Here is a 26,485-nt window from a genome sequence, read left to right as displayed (position 1 = left end):
TATTATCTGTATATCTGTATATAAAAATATAAATATATATATCTGTATATAAGTGCTGACAAACGATTAATCACATCCAAAATAACTGTTTTTGTTTACAAGATATATGTGTGTGTACTGTGTATATTTTTATTTATATATAAATTCACACACATACAGCATATATTTTGAAAACATGTATTGCATGTATATATTTACATTCATATAATTTATATTATATATAGATATATTTAATATATAAATGTAACATATTTTTCTTAAATATATACATGCATGTGTATTTATATATTTATTTTAGATGCGATTAATCGCGATTAATCATTTGACAGCACTAATATATATATATATATATATATATATATATATATAATATATATATATATATATATATAAATTATTTAGCAGAAATGTTGAATTTATTTAATTCATTAGTAAATATTGAAACTTTTATAAACCGAAGACAAACCTTCGAAACCGATTGAGGAAAAAATGATGTAGAATTATATTTGAGTCAGGTGTAGTACCACATCTGAGCATGTATGTTTGACCCCAGGTAAACTGATCGAGATCGAGCAGCAGAGCCTGTTGCACACCACCATGCGTCCTGGCTGGGAGGATTTAGTGCGCAGGTGTATGCAGATGTTCCTGAATCGCAGAGAGGGTCAGTCCTGGTCCCACAAGAGACACTATCATGAAGGTATGTGGTAATACACCTGCATGGATCTTATCAGTATTACTCAGCTTTAATCTTTACTTTAGTTAATTGTGTAAATGAAGTAAATTACTTCATGTACTTGAGAAATGGTTTTGAAAGACAAAATAGAAGTGTGAATTCTGTAACTTGTTAATATGGCAGAAATAAAAACAGGCTGCTTTTGCATGCGGTGTGAAATGGGTTTGACAGATTGAATACATGTTTTATTAATGTTGTTTGTATTCTTCTTCTTTTCAGCATATGTTCATGGTAGAGCAGAGACTCCACCCTATCGGTTCTCTTTGTCAGATGGCACTCCAGTAACGGCACAAACGCGCAGTGAGCTCTGCCGAAACCCTGTCACCAATGACCCGCTCACTTTCCTCTCTACTCATCTTCTGCAGAGGTTTGTTCCTCTCCAAGTCAACAGTTATACACTACACTGATTTTATATGAAAATGCCTCTGTGTTCTCCTCGCCTTCACTTATATGTCAGTCACTTTCACGCAGGGAGCAAAACGGATACCGACCCAATCAGGGTGGTGTAATGCGATCAGTTATGGGCAATGCCAATCCGAATGCCCAGATGGGCATGGGCAATACCAGAGGCTATGGCATGAACGAGCAAGGTCACATGGGACCCAGAGGAGGAGCTATGTACGGCCCAGGCAACAGGATGAATCAAATGAACTCGATGCATCAGATGAATCAAATGAACCAGATGAATTCAGTGAATCAAATGAATATGAATCAGATGAATTGCATGAATCAGATGAGCACTATGAATCAGATGAATCAAATGAATCAGATGAACTCCATGAATCAGATGGGCCATCCCGGCGTGAATCAGCACCAGCAGGGTCAGTTTCACGGTGGAGGCTATGGAATGGGCATGACAAGTCCCTCCCAAGGAAGCCCTGGTATGAACCCTGCTCAGCAGAATCTCATGGGGTCTCCACGGATACGAGGAAGTCCTAAAATGGGTGCAAGTCCTTTCTCACCTGGAGGTAAGTGTCCTGTTTTTGCATTTTGGATTAGATGGATGTAAGATAAGAATCTAACAGAATTCCATAGACAGCTCTATTCAGTTCCACAGAATTCAAACAGTTCTAAACATCCCAGGCAACTTGTGCATTTGTTCATTAAAGGAAAATGAAAATTCTGTCATTAATTACTCACCTTCATGTCGATCCAGATATTTTTAAGATATCACAAATTAAGATATTTTTGATGAATTCCGAGAGCTCTCTGACCCTCCCATAGACAGCAAGGATCCTAACATGATCAAGACATTGTTAAAATAATCCATGTGACATCAGTGGTTCAACCGTAATTTCATGAAGCTATGAGAATACATTTTGTGCTCAAAGAAAACAAAAATAACGACTTTATTCAACAATTTGACTCCTCCGCATCATCCTGGCGCCATCACATATTTAATCAACATATGCAACGTACATACGTTGCATATGTTGTTTAAGTATGTGATACTCTCAGAGAAAGTAGAGAGCTCTTGGAATTCATCAAAAATATCTTAATTTGTGTTCCGAAGATTACGAGTCTTACGGGTTCGGAACGACATGGGGGTGAGTAATTAATGACTGAATTTTCCCTTTTGGGTGAACTGTCCCTTTAAATAGTTTTGCTAATTATATAATTCTCTTACCTGATAGGGATTTGTCACACTGCTTAAGCGGTTGTCCGACTTTTACTGTAAATGTGCAACTTCTGATTCATTAGCCAATATACCTAAGACCATTTACATTTATTCATTGGGTAGACGCTTTTATTCAAAGTGACTTACATTTGAGGAATACATCAAGAGATTTACCATAAGATGGCAATAAACATGAGAAGTGCCCATTATACAAGGTTTCAGTCATTGTTTAAAATAGTAAAAGCTTGGACAGGAAGGGAGTAAATGGCAAAACTATTGTGCCACAAACCAATGTTTATAATTACAATATTGATTGAAATAATATAATAAATAGTAGTTTGCAAAATTTGGTAGTAAATGGACACCGGGTGCTCTTAAAATAATAATAAGGTGGATATTTTAATTTGTTTATTTAAATCAAATCTGCAGATCTATACTTTCAACCATCAAAGAAAATGTGCAAAGAGTCTAATGGCCTAATGAAATATATTAGTTGTGCTGTCTCTGTTAGTGCTTAATTTAAAAACAAGCTCAAGATTTAGATATATTTTCTTGATTTCACAGGCATGCACTCTCCAATGGGTCCTGTGGGAATGGGCGGCAGTGGTGGATCTTCTGGTCCATCAGTTGGCAACACTTTCTCCAATAGTTCTTTGAATGCTCTCCAGGCCATCAGTGAAGGCGTTGGCTCTTCTCTACCTTCAGCTCTCAACTCACCTGCCCACAAATCCGACAGCTCTCCCAGCATCAACTCAACCCAGTCCAGTCAGCAAGGCCAGACCGGCATCAGCAAACCCAGCGCTGGGGATTCCAAGAGCCCGTCAAGTGCTCACAGCACAGGTTTAGAGCAACAACAGGCTTCTTCATCAGAGACCACGGATAAACCAGACAGTCAGTCCAGCAAGGATGGTTCCACTGCAGCCGAAGCCAACCGGAGAGTCCCTGATGGAAAGGGCCACAAGAAGTTACTTCAGTTGCTCACATCCCCAACTGAAGAGATTGGGATTGGGTCTGGTGGACCTGTCCCAGGTCGTGCCTCCACTCCAATGGGTCCTGACTCAAAGGAGGCAGGAAGTGGCATGATGAGTCCTTCATCGACGGGAGTGTCCTCCTCATCGGGGAATAACGTCAATCAGCAAGGCTCGGGAGGTGTGTCGTCCACGGCTTGTCCCGGTGGCCAACACGGCTCTCACAGCTTACAGGAGAAACACAAGATACTCCACAAACTTCTTCAAAATGGAAACACACCCGACGAGGTCGCTCGCATCACAGCTGAGGCCACTGGTAAGACCTCTCTTGGTTCGGAGCACCCGGGCGCTGAGGGGAGGAATCTAGATCTCAAGCAGGAACAGCACAGCCCGAAAGAAGGAAAAAAACCACAAGCCCTCCTTCACTACCTCCTCAATAAGGACGACTCCAAAGAGCCCAATGCAGCAGAGGTCAAGCCAAAGCTGGAGGAGCTGGAAGGGAGAGGGGTCACTGGAGGGCAGGGGTCAGGGGTCACAACCTCAAATTCTAACAGCCAGGAGGGCAAAGTCAAGATCGAACCTCCTGATGAGGTATTTATGGTTAATTCATGCTGCTTAAATACTTCTCATGTTGGGTTTATATTTCAATACTTCTCAAGATCACATCAGTCTTATATTTTGGGATTAATTTAATAATAAATATAAATACATATTTTAAACTAACTAAATAAATAAATGTAATATATAATACTACAGTTTTTTTTAAAGAAATTAATACTTTCCTCCAGCAAGGATGCATTAAACTGAACAAGTCACAGTAAAGACTTGTATAATGTTACAAAAGTTTTATAACTAAAAGAATCTAAAAGAAAGAATCCAAAGTAAGTTCTATTAAAGGAATACATTATATTTTGAAGTATATTAAAATAGAAAACAATTATTTTAAATTGTAATAATATTTTTGTTAAATTGTAAATATATCTGTTTTGGGTCAAATAAATGCATATTGCATTAAAAATACTTTTCAACATGATCTTATAATTTATTATATTTAAAAAAGTTATTGCTTAAAAATCTCAGCTGTAGTTTTATAAACAACTTGAGACTATCTTTGCGCATTTTGAAAAATACTGGCTGTTATAAAAAAATTTCAGATGATGTGCAGAACTCTCATGCAAATTTGCAATTACTTATTTAGCATTCTGACAGCAATCCTATTTTTATTTTTCCAGCTGGATAATTTGGAGAGTATTCTCGGAGGGCTGAGGAATTCTGGTTCTGGAATGTTTGCTGATTCTGGAACTGGAGGAACGGAAGGGGGCAATAAGCAGGGCAATGGACCTAACAGCACCGCACATGGTGAGTAACAACACCTTAAGGGCCTCAAAAGTCAGGAAGGGGATGTTGAAAATTATATAAATATATAGATTAATAGAAAATATATTGGCATATATTATGCCGGTAACTGCTGATGACCATGAGGATGACCATTAAAACCTGCCCTTTGTTTTTATTCTTAATGCAATTTGTATGAATTGCTGTGTATTTCAGACCGGGAGGGTGTTGGTATGGGCTCTGGCCAACGTGTGCCCTTCCAGAGGGCTGTGTCTGTCGATGGTAAACCCCTGAGCGGTCCGGGCATGACTGGTAGGAGGAGCGCCCCTTCCTCTCTTGTCAAACAAGAGCATACTGACATCCTGATAGGCATGGGTGAGTGTCTCATATATTCAGCTTTAATTGTATGTAGCTACAACTCTACATGCATTCATTCTTTAGCGGAATTTTAACATTCCCAACATGCTTTTCCCAGGAGGTCCAAACAGGCCAATGGGAATGCCTAATCGGCCCCCCATGGCAGGTGCAGGAGATTGGGGAATGTCCGGTTCCGGCAGCCCTGTCGGACACCCTGGCATGGGTCGCACAGGCATCGACCACAATCCCAAGAGCATGATGGGAGGACCCATGGTTAACCGATCAAACAGCGTTCCTGCAACCAGATCTATGTTGCAGCAGCAGTTAATGGATATGGGTAAGTTCTGTTAACTCAATACCAGCAGTGTGGGCCTATTACGACAGATAAAACATCCAATTAAATCTTTCAAACTGCACAATGTTGTTTTTGCAGGGCCTTATGATGTAGGAATGGGTATTAATTCGTTCAGTGGGCAGGCACCTCCACCACAGTCCCCTTCATGGCCAGACACTGGGATGGGAATAGAGGGAGCACAGAATGCAAACAGGTAACATAAATGAAAAGTACCTAATTAAAACAAGTTTGTGCATCTGAGGATTAAGGTTAAAGGATGTTTTAAGGATGTTTTGATGGTTTTTACACACGTCAATAACATCCTTTTTGTCTGCTTTTTATACATCAGGCTGCCATTTAATAACTCTCTGGATGACCTTCTGGTCCCTCCGTCTACCACTGAGGGTCAGAGTGATGAGCGAGCTTTGCTGGACCAGCTGGACTCTCTACTCAACAACACTGACGTCATCGCTCTGGAGGAGATCGACCGTGCCCTTGGCATACCAGATCTCATCAACCAGGTACCCAGCCAGTCCGCTTCATGGAAGAGATGCACTCAGTTTATGAATCACAACCCTCAGGGTTGTGGTGTTAAATATGTTAGAGCTGCTGACCAGTCACATTCACTGAAAACCGCCGTCTCGGTCTTTTCTCTCTTCAGGGTCATAGTTCAGACCAGCCCCCTCCGACAGACCCCTTCTCTGGTCCTTGTCCGGGACCTGACTCCTCTATGGGTATGGACCCCAAGGGCATGTATGGGCAGGGCTACCCGGGCCCTCCTTCCATGGGAATGCAGGGTGGATATGGCCGTGGTCCCAACCCTGGTCCTGGTCCCATGCCAGGGCAGTCTGGACCAGGGTTTAACCCCATGATGAGTCAGATGAATCAGCAGGGTGGCTTCCCCGGAATGGGCGGTATGGGCGCTATGCATCCTCGTGCTAATATGACAAGGCCTCGGATGGGGAATCCGACCAGATACCAGCTCCAGCAGAGACTGCAGGGACAGCAGGTAAGTAGCTGCGCACCAATAACGCTCAACTTCTAATTTCTGTAAAAGACACAAATATGAGTGGTCAGTGTAGAAGTGTAATCGAATAACCTGATATTGCAGCTGATGCTCATTTTAGAAATTATACTGTCCTAGAATCTATTTGGCTATATTATTTTGAGTAATGTAGGGCTGTGATTACTAATTAATATCAGTTTATAGTGAAAATGATAAAAATTGTGAACATTATAAGCATTATAATATAAAATTATAAGGCAGTATTGATTAGACAGGTCTTGTTGCTGAATTTTTGTTTTATGTGTATTAAAAAAAAAGCACTTAAATTTAATTGTTTTTATTGTGAGCTTTCTTTTGTAGCTTAACTATATAATGGAAGATTATTAATGACAAAAATATCTTTAAAAAACAATTTAAAATATTGTATTGAGAGAGTTTGCATTTTTGAGGACTGCAATTGAACGTTGTATTTTTAAGCATTTCACTAAATTTATTAATAAATATTTGCCTTCCGAAGTTTAGTTCCAAACTATTATTTTTAAGTTTAAATACCAAACTGGTAATGTTTGCTTATAATATCTCACTTTAAAAATTTGGCTCCACAGTTTCGGTGGTATAAATTCAGATACAATTTCAAACACATTTAGGAATTGCAGAAAAAGTTGCGCTTTTATTAAGAGCAGTGTTTTTTTTTTTTTTTTTTTTTTAAGGCATTTGACATGAAAATACTTCCAGAATAGTACATCCATAACAGTGATTAACCGTTGCTGTTGCTGGTTTTAGATATCTTCTGATTCAATGATATATGTTGTTAAACATAAATTTTAGGTTCTAAATTAACAATAGATTCAACACAATTTATTAAATTACTTTATTATTTGGATTAAGGAAAACTTTAGCATTCAGTATATCTCATAACATTTGAATTTTCCTTTGCTACAGTTTTTGAACCAGAGCAGGCAAGGCATGGGGATGAGGCCAGATAACAACCCTGCAGGAAACCCTGGCATGAGACCTAGCATGCAGCCAGGCATGGGCGGCCAGGTACCTTTTTTATGTTTTGATGATATCTGCAGCCTTATACGTGTTCATTTTCTCTCTCTAATATCATCCCTCCTTTATCTTTCAGCCTGGTTTCCTGAATGCACAGATGATGGCCCAGCGCAGCAGAGAAATGATGAATCTTCAAACAGAGGTATAAATGTCATTTTCAAAATATGCATTTGTGTGTCTGTAAGTGAAATAGAATTTCATATATGATACTTAACCCCCATTGACAATGTATGTAGTGTTACTGAAGTATACGATTTGATGTAAGACTGATCATAACCAGTGTCTTATGTAAAATGTTTGACCATTGTTTTCTCTCTTTCTACAGATGAGAAGACAGAGGATGATGATGATGATGCAACAGCAGCAACAGCAGCAGGTTGCAGCCGGAGGCTTCAGTCCCCCTCCTAATGTCACAGCTCCCACAGGAATGGACAACCCTATGGGAGGCCCGCCAATGACCCAGCCTGGCCAGCAGCCTTTTAACTATGGAGGTGGCTATGGTAGGCTAGTTACCATATTGGGATCTTGTAATAACAAGTAATGAGACGTGGTGGATAAAATCATTGGAATAAAAAAATCAGTTTGCTTGGGTATATTGATTGCCGATTAACACGCTATGCACTTTCTTGCTGCTTTCTTTTTATAAATGTCTCTGGGTTGTGATTCCAGGTATGGGCCAGCAGGGGGATCCTTCATTTGTGGGAACAGGCAGCAGCCCCCCTACTAATATGATGTCTGGCCGTATGGGTGGCCCTCAGAATCCCATGATGCAGCAGCACCCTCAGAGCAATCCCATGTACCAGTCTGCAGAGATGAAAGGCTGGGGACAGGGGCCTATGCCCATGAATAAGTAAGTTATAAAACCTTCTATAGCACTCTGGAAATGTCAGTGAATTTTTGCCTTCAGGTCTTGAAAAATAGTTACAATTACAAAAATCATGAAATTACAATTACAATTAGTCATGAAAATGTTATGGAAATTGCTGTAGTTAAAAAAGCACATAAAATATACAAACAAATGTATAAGTAAAGAATATTCAATGGTACAAAGCATATTTAATATTCTTTAAAAATAATATTTAATATAATTTTTTTTGTTTTATTACTGTACACTATTGTATATAAATAAGCTTGTCAGTTGTAAAATAAAATTTAACCAGCTAGAAAACAGTCAAAAGCTGTGTTTTTATTGTTAACCATATCTGAAATAACAATATATTAAATCTAAATCCACATCTAAAAGATAATAATTAAAGATATAAACATTAAATGTAATTTAAAATAAAAATAATATCAATAGTAAATACTAATATTTTAAAAGTATAGAAATAATACTACAATTAGACTTGTGTGTAACACTGTGCCAAGTAGTAAGTAAAATCAATCTGTCAAGTAAAATGAACCTCACAATAGTCCTAAGTACATGGCCTTTAATAGAGTTCATCTTTATATTGGGTGTATTTAATTTAATTTGATTATTCTCCTGTTTTATCTGTTTCCTAGTTCATACTCGCAGCAGCAATATCCCCAGCAGGGGGCGCCGGGGCAGTATGGGGGAATGATGATGAACGGTTCCATGCAAGGAGGTGTAAATGGCAACGGTTCAGGACAGATGCCCCCAATGCAGGGCCAGATGGGCATGAACGCCATGGGTATGGGACGCATGCCAATGGGACCCGATCAGGTACAGACTGCATTGATTTAGTTACATTTGCTGAAAGGAATTCCGTTTTCTGAAATCCAAGATGTAGATGAGCTTGTTTCTTCATCAATAGTGATTACTGAAATTTAGTATTACATGACTTGCTCACCAAAGGATCTTCTGCAGTGAATGGGTGCCATCAGAATGAGAGTTCAAACGGCTAATAAAAACATTACAATAATCCACAACTAATCCACATCAGTGAACATCTTGTGAAGGCAAACGCTGCATGTTTGTAATAAACAAATCCATCAAGACCCTAATATTGCTTTCTCCAGTAAAAAACAACAACTTGAATCTGAATTAAGAGAGAAATGTGCACTGACCAAACACTGTTTACAAGCAAAAACAGTCCAAAACTGTTCTAAACAAATATGTGGGTGGAACTTTTTTTTTATTTTGATAAAATAAAGTTTTTTTTTTATTGGAGGAAGCGTTATCATACAGACTGGTATTTTGGCCAGAAGTGACCGTTTAATGATAAAATGCAGATTTGGATTTATTTCTTGCAAACACACAGCTTTTTCACTTTACAAGACCTTAATTGATGGACTGGAGTACTGTGGATTACTTGTGGATTATTGTGATGTTTTTATTGAACTCCCATTCTGACGGCACCCATTCACTGCAGAGGATCCATTGGTGAGCAAGTCATGTAATGTAAAATTTTGCTAATCGATTTTGATGAAGAAACATGGCCTGAGAATGAGATAATTTTTGAGTGAACTCTTCTTTAACTGCATTAAAAGACGCAATATGTTACTTCTACTTATCTGCACACGTATAATATGTGTTTTACAGAAGTACTGCTGAGGAGATGAGCCATCTCTGTCAAAGCTGGATTCGAACTCGGACTCACACATCAGTCCAGTGAGGAAATGTCAGCATGAAGCTATAAAATCCACCTCGTAGGGGATAAATCACTGGAGATCTCCAGTGAAAACTTGACTGGAAAGAGATGGATAGGGAAAGAGAGAGAGAGAGACTCAAGCCTTCTCTGTGGGCTTCTTTCTGAATATGCCCAGTAGCGAGTGCAGAAGGCTCTCTCCTGTCCCATGTGGCGGTACTGCAGTACACAACATAACCACCAGGGGGATCAGAGCAGGAATGGATGTGGTACAACTCGACAGTGTGGGGGAGCACTTTATTTTAAGGCTAGTATGATAAAGGATAGTTGCAATATATTTCTTGCTTTTCTAGCCTTATAGAACGATTATGTGCATATTGTCTATTTTGAATTTGTTTCGGACAAGCCTCGTTTTAAAGAAAACCGTGGGAATTGTAAACACCAGAACTTCATCACTTACGCATATCAAAGCAATAATCCTCCTCTCAATGCCACCGGCTCAAAGTGGTGTGTCAACAAAAAGCAAATGGTACTGCAGTATTAGACAGGATTTTTCTTTTCTTTTTTTTCCCTTTTTTTTGTGTGAATAAGATTGGAATTGTACATACTGTATGCTACATATGTATCATACATGCTTTTACTACATACTTTTTTTGCACATAGTTTGGGCCCGGTTAGGTCCATCTTATCTATATTTTAGGTCAATACTGCTCTGGGTTTTACATATATTTTAACTTTTGTCAAAGGGAGAAAATATTTGATTTTTATCTTTTCCAGCACAGCTTCTTTTTCTTTCTTTCTTCTTTTTTTTTTTGTCCAACAGTGACTGCCATTATGTTTGGATGGCACTTTTTCTAACATCACAGAAATGTTATGCAGTGATGGTTTCATAATTTTATTTTCATTTCTATTTGTTCCCCTGACCGAAAAAAAAAACCTTTTCAATGATACGCAAAGATAATGTTTGTTGTTGCTTTTTAAGATAGCTCTTAATAAGAAAAATTGCTCACTTTCTCACTGTCTCGTACTGTTGGTTCTTCAGAAATCTACCTTTAAGAAACATGCACAATCCAAAGATATTTTTTCAGTCTTTTTTTTCCTGTTTTCTCAAGTTTGATTACAGAAATGTATCCATTTATATGTTTTTGCGCAAATGCGCAGAGTAAAAGGTACATATCATATGAACATATTACTACATATTATGATTTTGTACTATATACTGTATACATACAAAACCAAGTATACCTGTTTATTTTTGAGGCCAGTTAATATTTTAGCAGTATTGTCTGTGCTTTTGGAGGGTTTCTCTATCATGTGGTTTATTCGCTCTTCAGTTTAAGTTTTGTAAGATTTTTGATGATTATGAATTATCTACAGAACTGCCAAGACTCATAACTTGTAACTACACACCTCGTTTTAAAACTTTTCCTAAACCACTTTTAAGAGCCTCTTGGATGCGCTTTTTAAAAGTACGAGTAATAAGGAATCCATTCTGACAAAGGTGCTCATCCATGTGTCTCTGTAGTGTAGTGAAGTGATCCTCGGCCGCTTCATTAGTCCAGTCTTTACCATCAGTGACTTCAAATAGTGCTGATTCCCAGATGTGGGAATGAAATACAGTGGGTAAACTAATAATACATCATTCTCTTCAGTCTTTTCAGGAAAGCAACACTATCATTTGTGTTCATTTCGCTAGGTTACTGTTGATTGTGACAAGAGTATATTTTGAAATGATAATTCCGGGAAATTGAGGTTAATGTGGTGTGTTTTCAGAATTGGTTGACTGAGGGGTGTTAACATGGAAGATAAGCTCACATTTTACAGGATGTAAATTACAATACACTTAATTATTTTGCTTGATGTTGATATTGTTGTAAATAAAAGTTCTATTTAAACGGGACATGTATTCCATATAGTCAGTCTCTCTCTCTCTCTCTCTCTCTCTCTCTCTCTCTCTCTCTCTCTCTCTCTCTCTCTCTCTCTCACTCACTCTCTCTCTTTCTCTCTCTCTCTCTCTCTCTCTCTCTCTCTCTCTCTCTCTCTCTCTCTCTCTCTCTCTCTCTCTCTGTGTGTGTGTATCTATTTATTTTGGGCACCCAGAAGTGAGATCAATTTGTTAAAACTATAAAATTAAGAAAATAATGTTTTGGGGGGCGTTCTCTCTCTCTCTCTCTCTCTCTCTCTCTTTCTCTTTTATCGTAAAATGTAAGAGGTTTATGTTTAAAGTTTGTTTTTAGTATTTATTACTAGCTGTATATAAAAACTAAAGTCTAGATAACTCTGTAAACGTGTGTACAGACCATTGTTATTTAAGAATAATAAGAATACTATTATAGTTTTTAAAATATATTGATAGTTTTTTAATATATTGAATCGTTTTTGTGTTTTTTATTTTTAGTTTAAGTAATTTTGTTGTTTTAATTTTTTTAAATTTTTGTTAGTTATTGTTTTTACTGTAATCTGTTTTTACATTTTTATTTTAGTGAATCAAGTTAAACTAAACGAAAATTAGAAATGCTGTTTTGGATCTAAATGAAATGAGTTAATGTTAAAGTCAATGTTTACATAATTTCAAGTAACAAATTTATTTTTTATGGTTTTAGTTCTAGTTAAATATAATAATCTTGGTTAAACCTGGCCATATTGTTGAAAATATATCAATATAATGTTGAATTTGCTTTTGAGAACACTTGAAGCATAATAACTCATAAAACAAAGATTGTTGTAGGTTGTAAATAAAACAAAGACTGTTTGAGTAAGAAAAAGCTATTTCTGGGTTTCTGCTTCAAAATTTCACGTTTAACTGAGTGTGTTCCTACGATGTAAGGCAACTTAAAATCATTTGGCCCACCTCCGAACACTTCAAGTGGCCTAACGTGACCAAATAAGAATGAAAATAAGAACTAAATTCCTAGAAAGGTTTCTGTGTAGGTTAAGGTACAGAAAATATTGTTAATGATAAATCAATAGAAACTCTTTATAATGATATACTAATAATAATACCAATGTGTACGTATTTGGCACGACGTAAAAAATAATAGAGTTCGCTGTTTTGCCACAGAGCGGCGCAAGAGGCTAAAATGTCCATCTTCAGAGCTACAAAAAGAACTTTATCCTTGCAAAGGGGATTGTCTTCATCTACCTCATTATTAATAGAGCGTAAGTAGCATCCAATGACAACAGTGAGCATAAGTATTTACGAAAAATCGATCGAGCCTACAGATTATCATTCGCTTTTCCGCAAAGTCTGTCTGAGTGATGTTTCAGTAGGCATATACAAAGATGTTTAGGCTAAACGCCTCTGAATTAACATAAAGTTGCCTTAATTTGGGAGGGGAACACTTTATGGATACATAAATTAATTTGAAGTATTTCACACAAGCCCAAAAAACAGCGTGTTCCCTTTGTCTGCTGTTTTAAAAGCGCCTGCTGTTGAGCTTTATTTGATGTTCTAGTGGAAAAGTTGGCTGTAGTGTGTGGCGCTATGTTTAAATGCGCTAAGTTCTTATTAAAAGAAGCTTTCGTTGTAGTGGGCTATGTGGGAAACTATACAGAGGGAGTGAGTTCCTTGGCCGTGTTCCCGGCCCATCTGCAGCCCGGGCTTGCGGATTACTGTTTGTTAATGTTTCAATCAGCTGTGTGCCGAGGAATGTGGAGCGATTTAACCTGAACTTCCCCAGGTGTGCGGCGGCGCCGCTCAGTCTGCGCCCTCCCCTGCCCTTGGCACAAAGCGATCACACAAACACAATCACACACACTGGCCGAGCCGCACATCGCGCGAGGCCTGCAGCTGCGCGCATCACACCGCAGGGAAATGAGAAAAAACATTGCACCAGGGAGACGGAATAAATCTTATAACGAACTGCCTTTTTCTCGGAAAACACTTAACCCTTCCGCTCCCCGCCTTTTAAATACTGGGATGCGTAAAAATAAGCGGAAATGTAGAGTTTAGAAAGAGTTTGCGAACATCACTAGCTAAAAATAACCTTAGGCTGCTAATAAATGAAACAAACTTTAACCAATTACGTTTAAATTATTTTATTTTAATTATTAATTTAATGACACATGAATTAACCTCTGTTTTATCCTATAGATATTTTAGGCTTCACTAGACTTTTACAATTATTTATCTGTTTGTTTATAGGCTTCTCATTGTTATTGTATTTATCAGATTTATCTGAAGATGAAACGTGACTAACAGAATGTTTTTTATTTATTTTTCCAAACATTCTGCGATTAAGTTTATTATTATTTTTTTTAAAAAAAAGCTATTATAAAAACAACCCCACTAAAATCGAAACTTTAAGTTTTGTTTGCACTAAAAGTTACAATCTGAAGTGATACTTTTACTTTCAATTTAATTAGCCTAATGAAGCAAATCGAGTTGATATTGGCAAAAGTTGAACTGTAATGACGAAATTGTCATGTTGTAACATGATAACGTTAAAGCTAAACGTTTAATGTGTTAAATGATGACCTCTAACCTTGTGCGACTTAACTCATTTTAGATGTCAGTAAAACTGACAGCTAAACTTTTTTAAATAACAAAGTAGCTAAGCAGCATTTTCAACCTAACTTCCATTCATCCATCCTCACACACAAAAGTGATAAAGTCCGAAATAGCTTATGTCTCATTTTCTTGTTTTAATTAAAAAACACAATATACATTGTAAAAAACACAATAAGGCATTCACATCGTATGTCATTGTAATATACAATACATTCTCTCGCTCAGTAATCTGAGAAAACTTTACAACAAAATAGACATTTTTCTAAAAAGTTATCAAAACAATGGAGAAACTTTGACCGAAAGGGAAATGCATGAACTATAAGTGAATAATCGCCATGGATTCCACAGCTAACACACATCGATATGTTTGGGAAGATCTCAGAGAGAACATCACACTTCACTTCTCGTGACAGTTTTGTGACTCTCCACTGAAAGTTGTTTTCCTCTACAATAGGAGAAGGAGATTCTCCCAACAACACAGTTCAAGGCGTCACGGCGGTTCTGCTCCATCGTCCCCTCCGCGCACCTCGTTCGTTCTTCGCGATGCTTCTCGCTCAGTTGACGTGAAACCGGGAGCGTTAACTTTAACGGCACATGATTCGGTCATCTGAACAGCCGTTCTGCAAGACAAAAGAGGAAACATCATGAGTTGAGTCATTCATGCACGTATTCTGGTTATGAATAGGTCATCTATTTAAGCGCAAAATATCATATGCTATATATTTTAATATTTACCTCAACAGAGATGCTCGCAAGCTCCGCGTTCAGAGTCGTGAGGGGAGTTCTGGGAGAGGAGCTCTGGTTCTTCTTGCTTTCCAGCTCCACCTGCAAGTCCCAGATGTAATCAATAACGTGCTGCAGGATCTCCACCTTGCTGGCTTTCTTGTTGGTGGGTAGCGTGGGCACCAGCTCCTTCAGTTTGCTGTAGCAGCTGTTCATGTCCTGCAGAAACATGGTCATCTGCTCGTCGAGCAGCGGGATCTTGCATTTGGAGATGGCCAGGCTCTGGTCGGAGAGGCAGCGGACAACATCTTCCCCTCCGACTTTGCTGCTCTTCAGCGCGCAGGTAGGTCCCACAACTTTCATTTTGGCAGTAAAGGTTGACGGTTAAGTCAAAGAGATGAGCTGAGGCGATACACTCGTACTCCTTAAGGATCTTGAGGCGTCGAGAGTGCGATGACAGTTCACCACATGCTTACGGAGGCGAGCTGTTCGGTATTTAAAGGATGTCGGCGCTTGTGGGCGTCACCAAACACTCGTGTTTTTAGGCTTGGGCCAATGGGGTTTCACCGGAGTCGCTCGCTCAGCCAATGACAGCGCGGCTCTGTTATCGCAGTTGCAATATGCTTGGGGGATGGTGTTACAAATGGAAACAAATGTGTGTCTTCTGCGAGTGATCTGTGGGTATCCAGCTGTCTGTGCACTCCACAGGTGAAGCAGACAGATCAAGCGGAGGGTGGGGGTGGTCGGGGACCAACAGGCAACAGTTATTACTTTCAAATGAAACAAGCTTTCTTCGTATGTGGGCTGCTTCAAGAAACAAAGCACACTGTAAAATGTTTCATCAGCATCTTTGTTTCCATCCATTTACTACTTGTCACAGGCATTTCTGTTATTACTGGGCGAATTGTGCACCTTGAACACATGTGCATGAATATACGGTCAACATAACATATTTTTAAGTTAAAATAATAATAACAATAACATAATAATAGCTAATAATAACAATAATATAGTATGAATTTGTTGGATAATAACAACCTGAACGAAACATCTTTTTTTTCTTCTTCTTTTAACTTAATGACCTTGACATTATGAGTGACTAAAGGATCATCTCTGGTATTATTTTATTGTCACATGACAACAAAATGGCTTCATGCATTTTAGTTATGCCACAGTGGCTTTTATTTCACCAACAAATATTTGTAAAATATTAATAATATTCTAAAACTTCACTGATATTAAGCTTTTTTTTAAATAAACTTTTTGCTTCACTGTTTTTTAAGAAGAGTATAAATACAAACTATTTATTTATAAAAACTATTTATGATAACATATTGCTTTGCAAGATTTTCATACTGTTAAACTTTCAGTAAATGTTATTTTTTTATAATGCATTTTAAACCAAAAAGTTATACATTAATAAATCGTTGCTTAATATCAAATATTTGTTTTATGGTTTGTATAAAATCTGATAAAATCGTGGTGCAACAGTGCATGATATGAGATTCCATGTTTCAATACACAAGACATTTATTGTGAACTGTTGCCTATTTTTAAGTTTACATGCTGGGCTACTGTTAATGATAAGTAGGCTATCATTACTTTTTCACCAACTTTAAACTATTTTTATGCAAATAAAATATCCATAGTCCATTAACCAACATTTAGTGCATCACTTGTGTTGTGCTGAGGTTTATTGTGCAATGGAGACTTGCCACAATCCCATTTATATTCAAATGTGTCTCTTTCTGTTTGTTTTCCATCGTCTCATTATTGTCTTTCTTTGAATGCGTTTCCTCGCGCAAACTTCCAAATTCCTTCATATGTGCGCGTCGCCTTGAGCGCGCACTCACTCACATAACTTTGCATCGCTGTGCTCTGATTCTTCCCCCAGATTGTCCAAACAAACCCAAGCAGACTGCCGGGCGCCAGCGCTGTGACGTCACCCATTCATTCGAGCCTTGACGCCTGTCAGCCTGGCGCCGAGCGGGCGGTCTCTATAGCAACAACAAACAACAGGCTCGCATCCCTCCACTCTCCCCCATTCACCTGCGCGCTGCGGAATCCTGAGAACAAACTGGTCAGCGCTCATTTATCACTTCAAACCTCTGATGCGATTACCGCTCCGCGCACCTGCAAACTGCCATTGTCGTCCCGAAAGACTCTTATAAAGACACAAAGAGACAAAGTGAAAAATAGCCTATTGAGCCAGAGGTTTTTTTTTTTTTTTAGATTCCAGGGACCCTTTTATTTTATTGCAATTTTAAGAAAGTGAATTAACTGTCCATAACCGCATGCATACATTAACTTTTAACATTAACTTTTTAAATATTTATTTCTTTAAAAAATAGGAAGTTTTTTAATATTTGGAAAATAAGAAATAAAAAGTTTGCATGCAAGAAGCCATTTTGTTGTGATAAGAAAATTATAAAACAGAAAATACCTTCATGATTAAATATCCTAATGAAGTTGCAATGTGTAAAAACAAAATACATTTATAATATTTTTATTTCAAAATAATGCCTAAATGCACGTGCATGAAATGCGCATGTTATTTTTACCGATGGCTCGTATACATAGGCTAGCTGTACATCCTGCAGGAGTTAGAGGGACTGGAGCGTTTCTGGCTCGGTCACAGCTGAGCGGGGTTGAGGGGAGGCGGAGGAGGAGCTGAACAATGGGAGTGCAGTATCGGGACTGTGAGAGAGAACCTCGGCTGGAGCCGACGAGTCTGGAGCGCCCCTCCACTCGCTCATCCCGCTTTTGTTCAGCTGCGCAAGCTATCAGCACTTCCTACCGACTCCAACAATAAGCCCTCACAGCTGGGCTCTCCAAAGCCTGTTTACTGCACATCAAGGCAAAGAGAGGCAAAGAGTGTAACATCCCCCTGACATACTCGCACACCCTTATGAACTCTTGGTAAAATACAAAACATATTCTTAGAAGCGGAGAAGAAGAAAAAGTTACAAATATATATGCTTTATTGTTTGATGACCTCATATGCTGACAACTGGACAGCAGTCGCTTGTTTGATTTGCATCTGTTTTATCTGCATCTAGTGTGCTTATAGTTTTAGCACACAAATATATAAATATTTGTACATTCTGTAAAAGTATAGACATTATTTGTGTAAATGCCTCTTTGCAATATAAAGCTTATTTTTTTAAATGGTGAACCCAGACATGTTGTTCTTGTCCCAATTCCACCCTGAATTGATTTATGGATAGTTATTTCTCACAATATGTTATGCAGCAGAAAAATCTGGTGCGGGATGAGTGTGAATGCTCTTCTTCTTCTTGTAGCATCTGCATGTATCTTGGACTTCTCCCTCTCATGGGAGTAGTGGCCTCAGATAATTGTCCTCGAGGGAATCACATCCTGTCAGAAGTCATGTGATCGCTGTCTGACAAGGCTGTAGTGTTCTGTGCTGTGTCATCAGCTGGCTATGGACTCTTTAATTCACAACATCACAGCGACACACAAAGCAGTAGACAGAGAAAGGAAGTGTTCAATGCAAAACGCAATAAGACAATACAGTTCACTAGGAACAGACATAAAATGACCTAATTAGCTTTTGTGAGTCATACTATGACATAAAGTCAATGTAATAGCTTTTCACAACACATTTGACTACTGTAGGATGATGTATTTCCGAAACAGGGTAATGAGGAAAGAAATGTAGGGTGGGAACTGATTTTATCCTTTGAGAATTGATTGGATGGTGGCCGTTAAAAGCCAAAAATAATAAATGTTTGCTTAATAACTATTTGGAGATTATTTCACATTTTCAAACAGAATATGGTGGAATATTCTAAGGCCTAAGTGAGGCCTAAAGTCAGCCGAAAAGCAAAGTCATTTCATTTTGCAGTTGGTTGATGCTTTTTTTTTTCTATTTTCACCCTATCTTTTTTCAAAAAGCATGTTATTGCTATTTTCAAATAGCATTTATTGCTCTTATTGTGATTTATCCCTGATTTTTTTAACTTTGTAATTCTTTATCAAAATGTCATTACTGAATCAATCATTTTTGTTGCGTAAATTCCGCCACTTTCATGCAATCAAATCTTCCTCCATCCAATCAACAACCGATGTACAGAACGAAAGCCCTGATTAACATTTTATTAGTTTGACATCATAATGTCTCGGTCCTGATGATATGTCAACGGTCCTGACATATACCACTCCTTTCTACATAGTGGTCCTGCTGTAGCAGCTTGTTAATGCCGGTGTCCCCGCTTGCCACACACTTTCACACTCCACACTCTCCGCCTGGCTACCACACACACTATCAAAATGCCTTAATGGCTCCTAATTAGCTCCCCATCTGCTGGTGACAGAGCACCAGTGGTATGTTGAAGCTCCATTCAAAAAGTGGGCATTGTGTCCCGGAATCGTTTCCACTTCATTGGAGATTGCGTGGAGAGGACTTGGACCTCTGGAATGGATGGGACAGGAGAGCCAGGGTTACGGAGAGGGAGTAGACAAGCTTTGGACTTCGGGAGGCGCACGGGATGGGACGGGGGAGGAGGCCGGTACACAAAGGGCAGTAGTGTTACAGCTTGTTGCAAATCTAATAATGTCGGAGTTCTTTCTGTCCCCTGGATGCCCCCTGCCACCCCCCGCGCACACAAACACATTTTGTTTTCCTCCTTTTTTCTCATGCTCATTGGCGACAGCTCTACTTCTTCGAGTTAATCTGTGACTGTGTCATCTTCTGGGAACAGACGTTTGTTTTGTGCTGTTAGTGGGGTAATAAATGCAACCAGACAGCACCATATTAACATCCTCGAAAAACGACAGAAGGCAGAGCTTCTGATAGAACCCAAGTGGTGGTAACGTCCGGTCTGGGCATTGTAAACAAAGCAAATACAAAGTGGACACTAAGGCTGAGGTCACATTTGCCACTGTTTGGCGAATTTCTGCTGGCCAAATCTAGTCATTTCAATAGGAACCCACGTGATCCTTACGCAGATTTTGCAACGGTTTCAAGTTTTTCGTGGATTTGCTGCGCTGGGCAACAGAAAGCTGCTTAGTTTGAAAGTGATTTCAAACAAGTGCCTTTATTCTAAACTATTGACACTAATGAATTTCACTAATGTGACTGCACCTTTTTCTGCATTATGCAATTTTTTTTTTTAATGTGCATTCAAATGTCTTAAAATCACTCCAAGTAGATAGAAGTTGATTGTTAAAGATGTTTAGATGACTCTGGTCCCACCTCAAAACAAGAAAAGCTGAATGATGTTCTCGCCTTGCCCTCATTTACATCACATTGCCATTGAATAGGCAGATCCAGAGGATGTGTGTGTGTGTGTTTATGGGAGACCAGCTGCTCACAGCTGGGGAATAATGGCCAAGTTTTGGAGGGAAGACCCTTACTACCGGGCAGCTGTCACCACCAGCAGGGGAGAGGGACAGAGGCCATTTAGCCAGAGACCCTCTGTAGAGCTTCTGCTCATTCTATTCTAAACCCAGAGCTCCCTGTGTGTCAGGTGCAGTGCTATTTCTGTTACCGTATGGAGCTGTCAAAAAAGATGCCGTCAGCAACTATTCACGGTCCTGCAGCTTGTCGTAACTTGTTGCTTATAGTATGGTCGGGTTGCAGCTAATAGATCTTTGTGTGCTCAAATCACCTGACTTCCTTCACATACCTCTACGTGCGAAAATACCTCTGAACCCATCTGGATACTTGACGAAAGTACGGCCAAAAGATGGGTGTGATGATGGTGGCAGCAGCTGTGCTTCCCTCACAAAGCCCTATTCAGAGAAAAGGGGACAATACCGAAGCCTGGTTGCTCTCTCCTCTTCAGCTCCACACTAAGATTAATTCCTCAAATCCGTTTCCCAGTGGCAGTCTCAAAGAATGGGAAGCCCTTCTGTTTGTCAGAGCGTATTGTGCCAGTCGCCTGAGAATGAAACCCGTTGATGGTTCTGATAAATGGCCGCCAGCGTTGACACTGAACAGACCTTTCCAGCTCTTTTGTTTTCAGTATTGCATCTATGTAATCTGGATTATTGTGGATTGTAAGATCATTCCCCTCTGGGTGGTACGGCACTCTCAAGATACTTTGATTTGAGTTGTATGGTCATTAAAGGAATATTCTGGGCACTTGTGGGATGATGTTGACTACCACAAAAATAAAAGTGATCGGGCCACTCTGAAAATCTTAAAATACTCACTGTTTCTATATGTGTGTTAACATGATTTTAGTGTGAAAACTGCTAACTAGCAATTTTGATGAGAAGTTATATATGATTTAACAAGACTTAAAGCCTAAAATGGCCATAAAAATGATGAGAACAACATTACAGCTCAAATAATAATAATTTTTGCAGAAATGTGTGCATTTTAAGAGTCATATTTCTTGGAGACTTTAAAATCGCATTGTAAGTGCCTCATCCTAATCTAACCTTCTGTGGTATATTTGTGGTTATCAACATTATACCTCAATTAAGCTTGTCGATTAAGTTTAACCTTAATGAACCCAGAATATTCCTTTAAGACACAATTAGTGATTGTTTTCGAATTATGTTGGTAATCTTCATGTTTTGTTCTTGCATATAAAAGCTGACTTGCTCGACTGTGGGGACGACGTCATACTTTAAGAAATGTATGCGACCTCTTCATAAGCCTCGGGATCAACAGGTGCGAGGAATGGCAGAAGGCAGTGAGGCAACTGAGTCTGCAGGCAAGAATTGTTTGGTTTCATTCCTTTATTAAAGTGTAAATAGGTTTGAAATCACATCAGAAAGAGGTAACCAGAAACTCACATGTATCAGGTGCTGCTGTGAGGCTGTTTGTCCACAGAGCCGAGGCGGTTAGCCACACCCTAAAATACACACACTCACCCTGTGTTTCTCACACCCACACATACACCCTCCGCACAGGTGTTTAGCCTGCAGCTTTAATAGAAGCTCAAGACATTTTGCCTTTAAGTTTAAAAGTGTACACTCACTGCCTAAAGCTGCCTGGATCACTACAGCTGCCCATCTGCCATATGGCAGGGCTGGGCTGTTAAATATAATACAGCTAAAATTTAACCTCTCACCTGTTTTATGTAGGTACAAAATGTAAATTCAGCCAATTCCCACAAGAGTGGAATAATCTGTCAATCTCACCTCAAACCTATGATATAATTTATTTAAAATATATTTATTTCTTGATTAGTAATCAGTATTTATTGGCATATCATTTAAGACTGATATATAAAAAATATAATTCATAACTTTATTTGGAGTATTTCTTTATGGCACAATGCACATTTCTTAATATTATGACTAAAATGTGTTTTAATGTCACCATTAATAAGGGTTGTATGATATCTGTATAATATCAGTCAATATATTTATATTTAAGATGTTTAAACACATTCAAATATAATTAAGTATATCTTTAGTTGGACCTCAGCACTGCTTCCTCATATTAAGCACAAAATTAGCTGTTCCGATTTAGGATACTTTAAAAAAATGCATGTTAGAAATAGTTAAGCATCTGCATTTTTTTTTTTTATTATATTGTTCAAATGCTATTGAAAAAATTTAACATTTGGCCATATACTTAAACTTGTTTTTCTGCAATGTGTTTCCTTTTATTGAGTTGTATACATATAATACAAATAACACATATTAATATTAAAATCCTTTTTGTGCAGTATTCAACACAATCAGAAGAGTTTTTCTGTGAACAAGCCTAAGAGTCCATAGGAATGACCACGGGAATGGGAAGGAATGAGGCTACAATCTGGATGCAAAGGATGCATCCCATCTCCCCTGGGCGTTCTCACGGTACAAGAATGTGTCCCCTGCACACACACACAAGCATACAGTGACGCTATCTCTTTTCCCACAGCCAGACCTGAGCAACGCCATACACTTGGACACACACACATGCATCTACCAGGCTTGACTTGCAGGAATCCAATTGTGTGCAACAGGCAGCAGAAGGTGCCCCAGTTCTTTGACATTCTTCTTTTCTTCTTTGCATTGTTTCGGGGGGTTACAGTAACAAAAGGAGAACGGGTGAACATTGTGTGTGTGGTAGGTTCACACCATCGGCCTCTACTGCCGTATATCTGTGAGCACAGACTCTAAATTACTCTGGTGTGTATGTGTGCGCTGCTGAGGGGGTTTCTGGAGAAAGTTGAATGAAGAGAAGGAGACACTCATGAACAGAATTAACAGAGCACATTCCTCTGCTTTCTCCCGCTCTCTTTATTCTTTCTTGCCGTGCCCCCCGCAAACCCTTCATGAGAAAATCAAACAGGTGGTTTGGCCCTGATGGAGGGGCTGCGTCTTGCGGAGGTGGGCTGTCCCGCAGCCTGTTGGAGGCAGTGAAAGGCAGTGTCTCCTCTCAGCTCCAGCTTGAGTTCAGTGTCCAGTTAAAGAGAGCCACTCTCATTACCATCTCAATTCTGGGAACGGGCTAGAGACCTCAGCTGCACCCTAACAGGCAGCCCATATGGTGCTCGCTTGGCAACCAAGCAGGAGGGGACCGCCGTGCCCCCCCCCCCCCAAAAAAAAACACATTCTCACACACAAATTTATATTCACAAAACACATGAAGATCTAAATGACATGTCTTATCTATATACACACACTCAACCTTGCAACTGTGAACAAAGACATGCAACAATAGGCCATGCATTTATGTTAATGCATATATACCACCCGTCGCACTAGTGTTTAGATCGGGCATCAAAGCAAAGCGGTTAAAGAGAGCCCAGGGCTCACACGCACATTTCCTGGGGGAGCTGGACCACACAGCGCCTGTATGGAAGGACGCTTGGCTTCATACACCCTTATACTATGTTTTTAGAGGCCATCTCACCATAAATGGCTTCAGTGGTTACAGACCCCACAGGTCAAAATTAACATGCACTACTTGGTTCGCATTAGCGGTTTAAGACAAGGAAAGATTCACCAATTTAGAAAAATATGTGAATATACATTTAGATGAAAGATTTAGTTTTCATTTGTAAGTCGCTTTGGATAAAAGCGTCTGCTAAATGACTAAATGTAATGTAATGTAATGTAATGAAAGTTTTACTGTCATTATTTTTAATAATAATATTAATAATAAAAAAACAATACATTCAATAAAATACTGACAATACTAATATATTCTGATAAAAAAACTTTTATTTGTAATTGTAATAATATTTCATAATATTACTGTTTTTACTGTATTTTAATCAAATAAATGGAGGTTTGATCAACATAAGAGCCTCATATATATAAAAAATACCTTTAACTTTAAACTTTATTTTATACTTATTTTATATGCTAGTATAATATTGCAGTTTTTCCTAATTTTAAATAACACAGACTAACTCTAAATTAAACTATTTATTTTATTGTTTTTTATGTAATTATTTGTCATTATGAAGTGTTTTATATTTTCCATTATGACCTACTTTGTACATTTCTATATTTTATTGTATTATACATATAAAAGTGTTTCTAATTATTCAGAATTATATTAAATATTTAATAAATGTTACAAAATTAGGCTATATATTAATGCTATAATTTATAAGTTTATTTATAAGTTAATATGAACTACTATTATTTTCAAACATCAAGCGTTCAGTTTCAGAGTCATGTCCTGAAGTAAAAAAAAATGATAATGAATTGATTAATAAATGAATTTGTGGATACACAAACGCTAGCTACCTCATACATTTAGCTGATTTTGAGTTATATTTTATTCATTATTTGTATTAACGAATAGTTGACCTCAACACCTGCAAGACCTTTCATAAATATGTCAGCAAGAACAAAAGAAGTCAATGTGCAGGGTGTTTCTCTGGTTTGAACCATCAGAGAGGCCGAAGCTGTGAGGCATTTCCTTCCCAAACGGAGGAATGTGCTGGATCAGAGCCTAATAGTTACAGGAAACGAAAGGTGCATGTGCTTATGTGTACAGCTCTCTGTGTCCTCCACCACTGCCAGTCCTCCCATGTTGACAGGTCATATCATGTTCACACATGATCTGTGATTCCGTCCCCAATCAAGAAAGGTCAGCATTGCTGTATGTGACTCCTCGTGATTGCACATGCTCATTCCGGCCCTCTTTATGAAGCTGCAGCTGTGCAGCCACATACGCAACATGATTTCACAACATCCTCCTCCTGCCTTCACTGGAAATATCCTCTTTTACTCCCCCTCCCTTCCTCCCTCGTTCCCCTTCTCTGCTTGTGTAAGTGTCTTTAGTGAAATGCCCTGACAGCCCAGCAGGTGCAGGACTTAGTCATCCCCTTAAGCATGTGTGGGTGACTCGATGCAGCTCCTTATTAAGCGAGCTTGATGTGATGTTAAGTTACACCACAACGCTAGTCACAGGTACATGTTGTAATCAACAATTTAGCTGCTCCCCAACAGCCCAGCTGTCTCAGTGTTTACTGAAAGCATCACTCACACATGCAGGCGCCAAGCACTGTGACTCTGGAGTTTCCAGGCTTTCATATGTGTGTGTGTTCTGGCAGATGGGCCTGTGCAGCGCTTCTGACTCTTTGTACAGCTGGCAGGAGTTTCTGTTTCTAGAGACGAGAGCAGGCTGAGTGTCACGTCACTCACTACTGTTTATCATACACTCATAGTGATAATCAGCCTGCTTATTGACACCTTCACAAGTTTACCTAGCAATCAAAATGAGGTCATGCCGTTGTTTTTCTTTATGAATGAGCATATATGTAGCTCAGACAGAGCATGGTGTGATTTTGATGTGATACTTCTATAGACAAGTTGTTATGATGTATATATCATTTAATCTGAGTTCTCAAATTTAGGACTTTTCACTGGTTCACTGTGTATCAGTGACCTTGTGTATCAACATACAGACCAGAGTATGTGAGCACCTTTTTTTTAATGTATGATCATTCAAAGAGAGAATTCTCTCACTTATAAGAAAAACCTTTAGAGGAATATATTTCACATATATGGGGGAAAAAAAGTATAGTAAGTAATTTATTTAATGTAATATAAATTATATATATGTGACCCTAAACAACAAAACCAGTCATAAGTAGCACGGGTATATTTGTAACAAAAGCCAAAAATATGTATGTATGGGTCAAAATTATAGATTGCCTACCGTAAATATATCAAACCTAATTTTTGACTAGCATTATGCATGGCTAAGAACTTCATTTGGACAACTTTAAAGGCGATTTTCTCAATATTTTGATATTTTTTTATTGCACCCTCAGATTCCAGATTTTTTCAAATAGTTGTATCTCGGCCAAATATTGTCCAATCCTAACATCAATTGAAAGCTTATTTATTCAGCTTTCAGATGATG

At 38.5% G+C, this 26,485-nt stretch overlaps 2 protein-coding genes across 3 annotated transcripts in view; one reads left to right on the top strand and one right to left on the bottom strand.

Annotated features, from left to right (window-relative positions):
* The window catches only part of LOC109098280 (nuclear receptor coactivator 3-like), a 37,288-nt gene extending 25,435 nt beyond the window's left edge, over window positions 1-11,853 (top strand). For both annotated transcript variants that reach the window (XM_042734361.1, XM_042734362.1), the window contains exons 8-23: window positions 554-697; window positions 953-1,100; window positions 1,205-1,701; window positions 2,916-3,910; window positions 4,552-4,678; window positions 4,871-5,029; window positions 5,130-5,348; window positions 5,445-5,559; window positions 5,695-5,866; window positions 6,007-6,354; window positions 7,294-7,395; window positions 7,481-7,546; window positions 7,730-7,904; window positions 8,074-8,254; window positions 8,908-9,088; window positions 9,908-11,853. In XM_042734361.1, the coding sequence (XP_042590295.1) occupies window positions 554-697; window positions 953-1,100; window positions 1,205-1,701; window positions 2,916-3,910; window positions 4,552-4,678; window positions 4,871-5,029; window positions 5,130-5,348; window positions 5,445-5,559; window positions 5,695-5,866; window positions 6,007-6,354; window positions 7,294-7,395; window positions 7,481-7,546; window positions 7,730-7,904; window positions 8,074-8,254; window positions 8,908-9,088; window positions 9,908-9,919 (3,641 nt within the window). In that variant the 3' untranslated portion in view covers window positions 9,920-11,853. The remainder of the gene's footprint in view (window positions 1-553; window positions 698-952; window positions 1,101-1,204; window positions 1,702-2,915; window positions 3,911-4,551; window positions 4,679-4,870; window positions 5,030-5,129; window positions 5,349-5,444; window positions 5,560-5,694; window positions 5,867-6,006; window positions 6,355-7,293; window positions 7,396-7,480; window positions 7,547-7,729; window positions 7,905-8,073; window positions 8,255-8,907; window positions 9,089-9,907) is intronic.
* Window positions 11,854-14,573: 2,720 nt separating this feature from the next.
* On the bottom strand, window positions 14,574-15,673 carry id1 (inhibitor of DNA binding 1, HLH protein). Its single transcript, XM_019112074.2, has 2 exons — window positions 15,199-15,673; window positions 14,574-15,083 (listed from the first exon to the last, which is right to left on the bottom strand). The coding sequence occupies exons 1-2, from the start codon at window positions 15,547-15,549 to the stop codon at window positions 15,048-15,050; spliced, it is 387 nt and encodes a 128-aa protein (XP_018967619.1). The 5' UTR covers window positions 15,550-15,673; the 3' UTR covers window positions 14,574-15,047.
* Window positions 15,674-26,485: the final 10,812 nt, after the last annotated feature.

The sequence above is a fragment of the Cyprinus carpio genome, chromosome B11, assembly GCF_018340385.1.
Source record: "Cyprinus carpio isolate SPL01 chromosome B11, ASM1834038v1, whole genome shotgun sequence".
In the NCBI taxonomy this organism is placed as follows: domain Eukaryota; kingdom Metazoa; phylum Chordata; class Actinopteri; order Cypriniformes; family Cyprinidae; genus Cyprinus; species Cyprinus carpio.
Note: the sequence above shows the minus strand (reverse complement) of the source record. Positions and strands in the feature narration are given on the sequence as shown.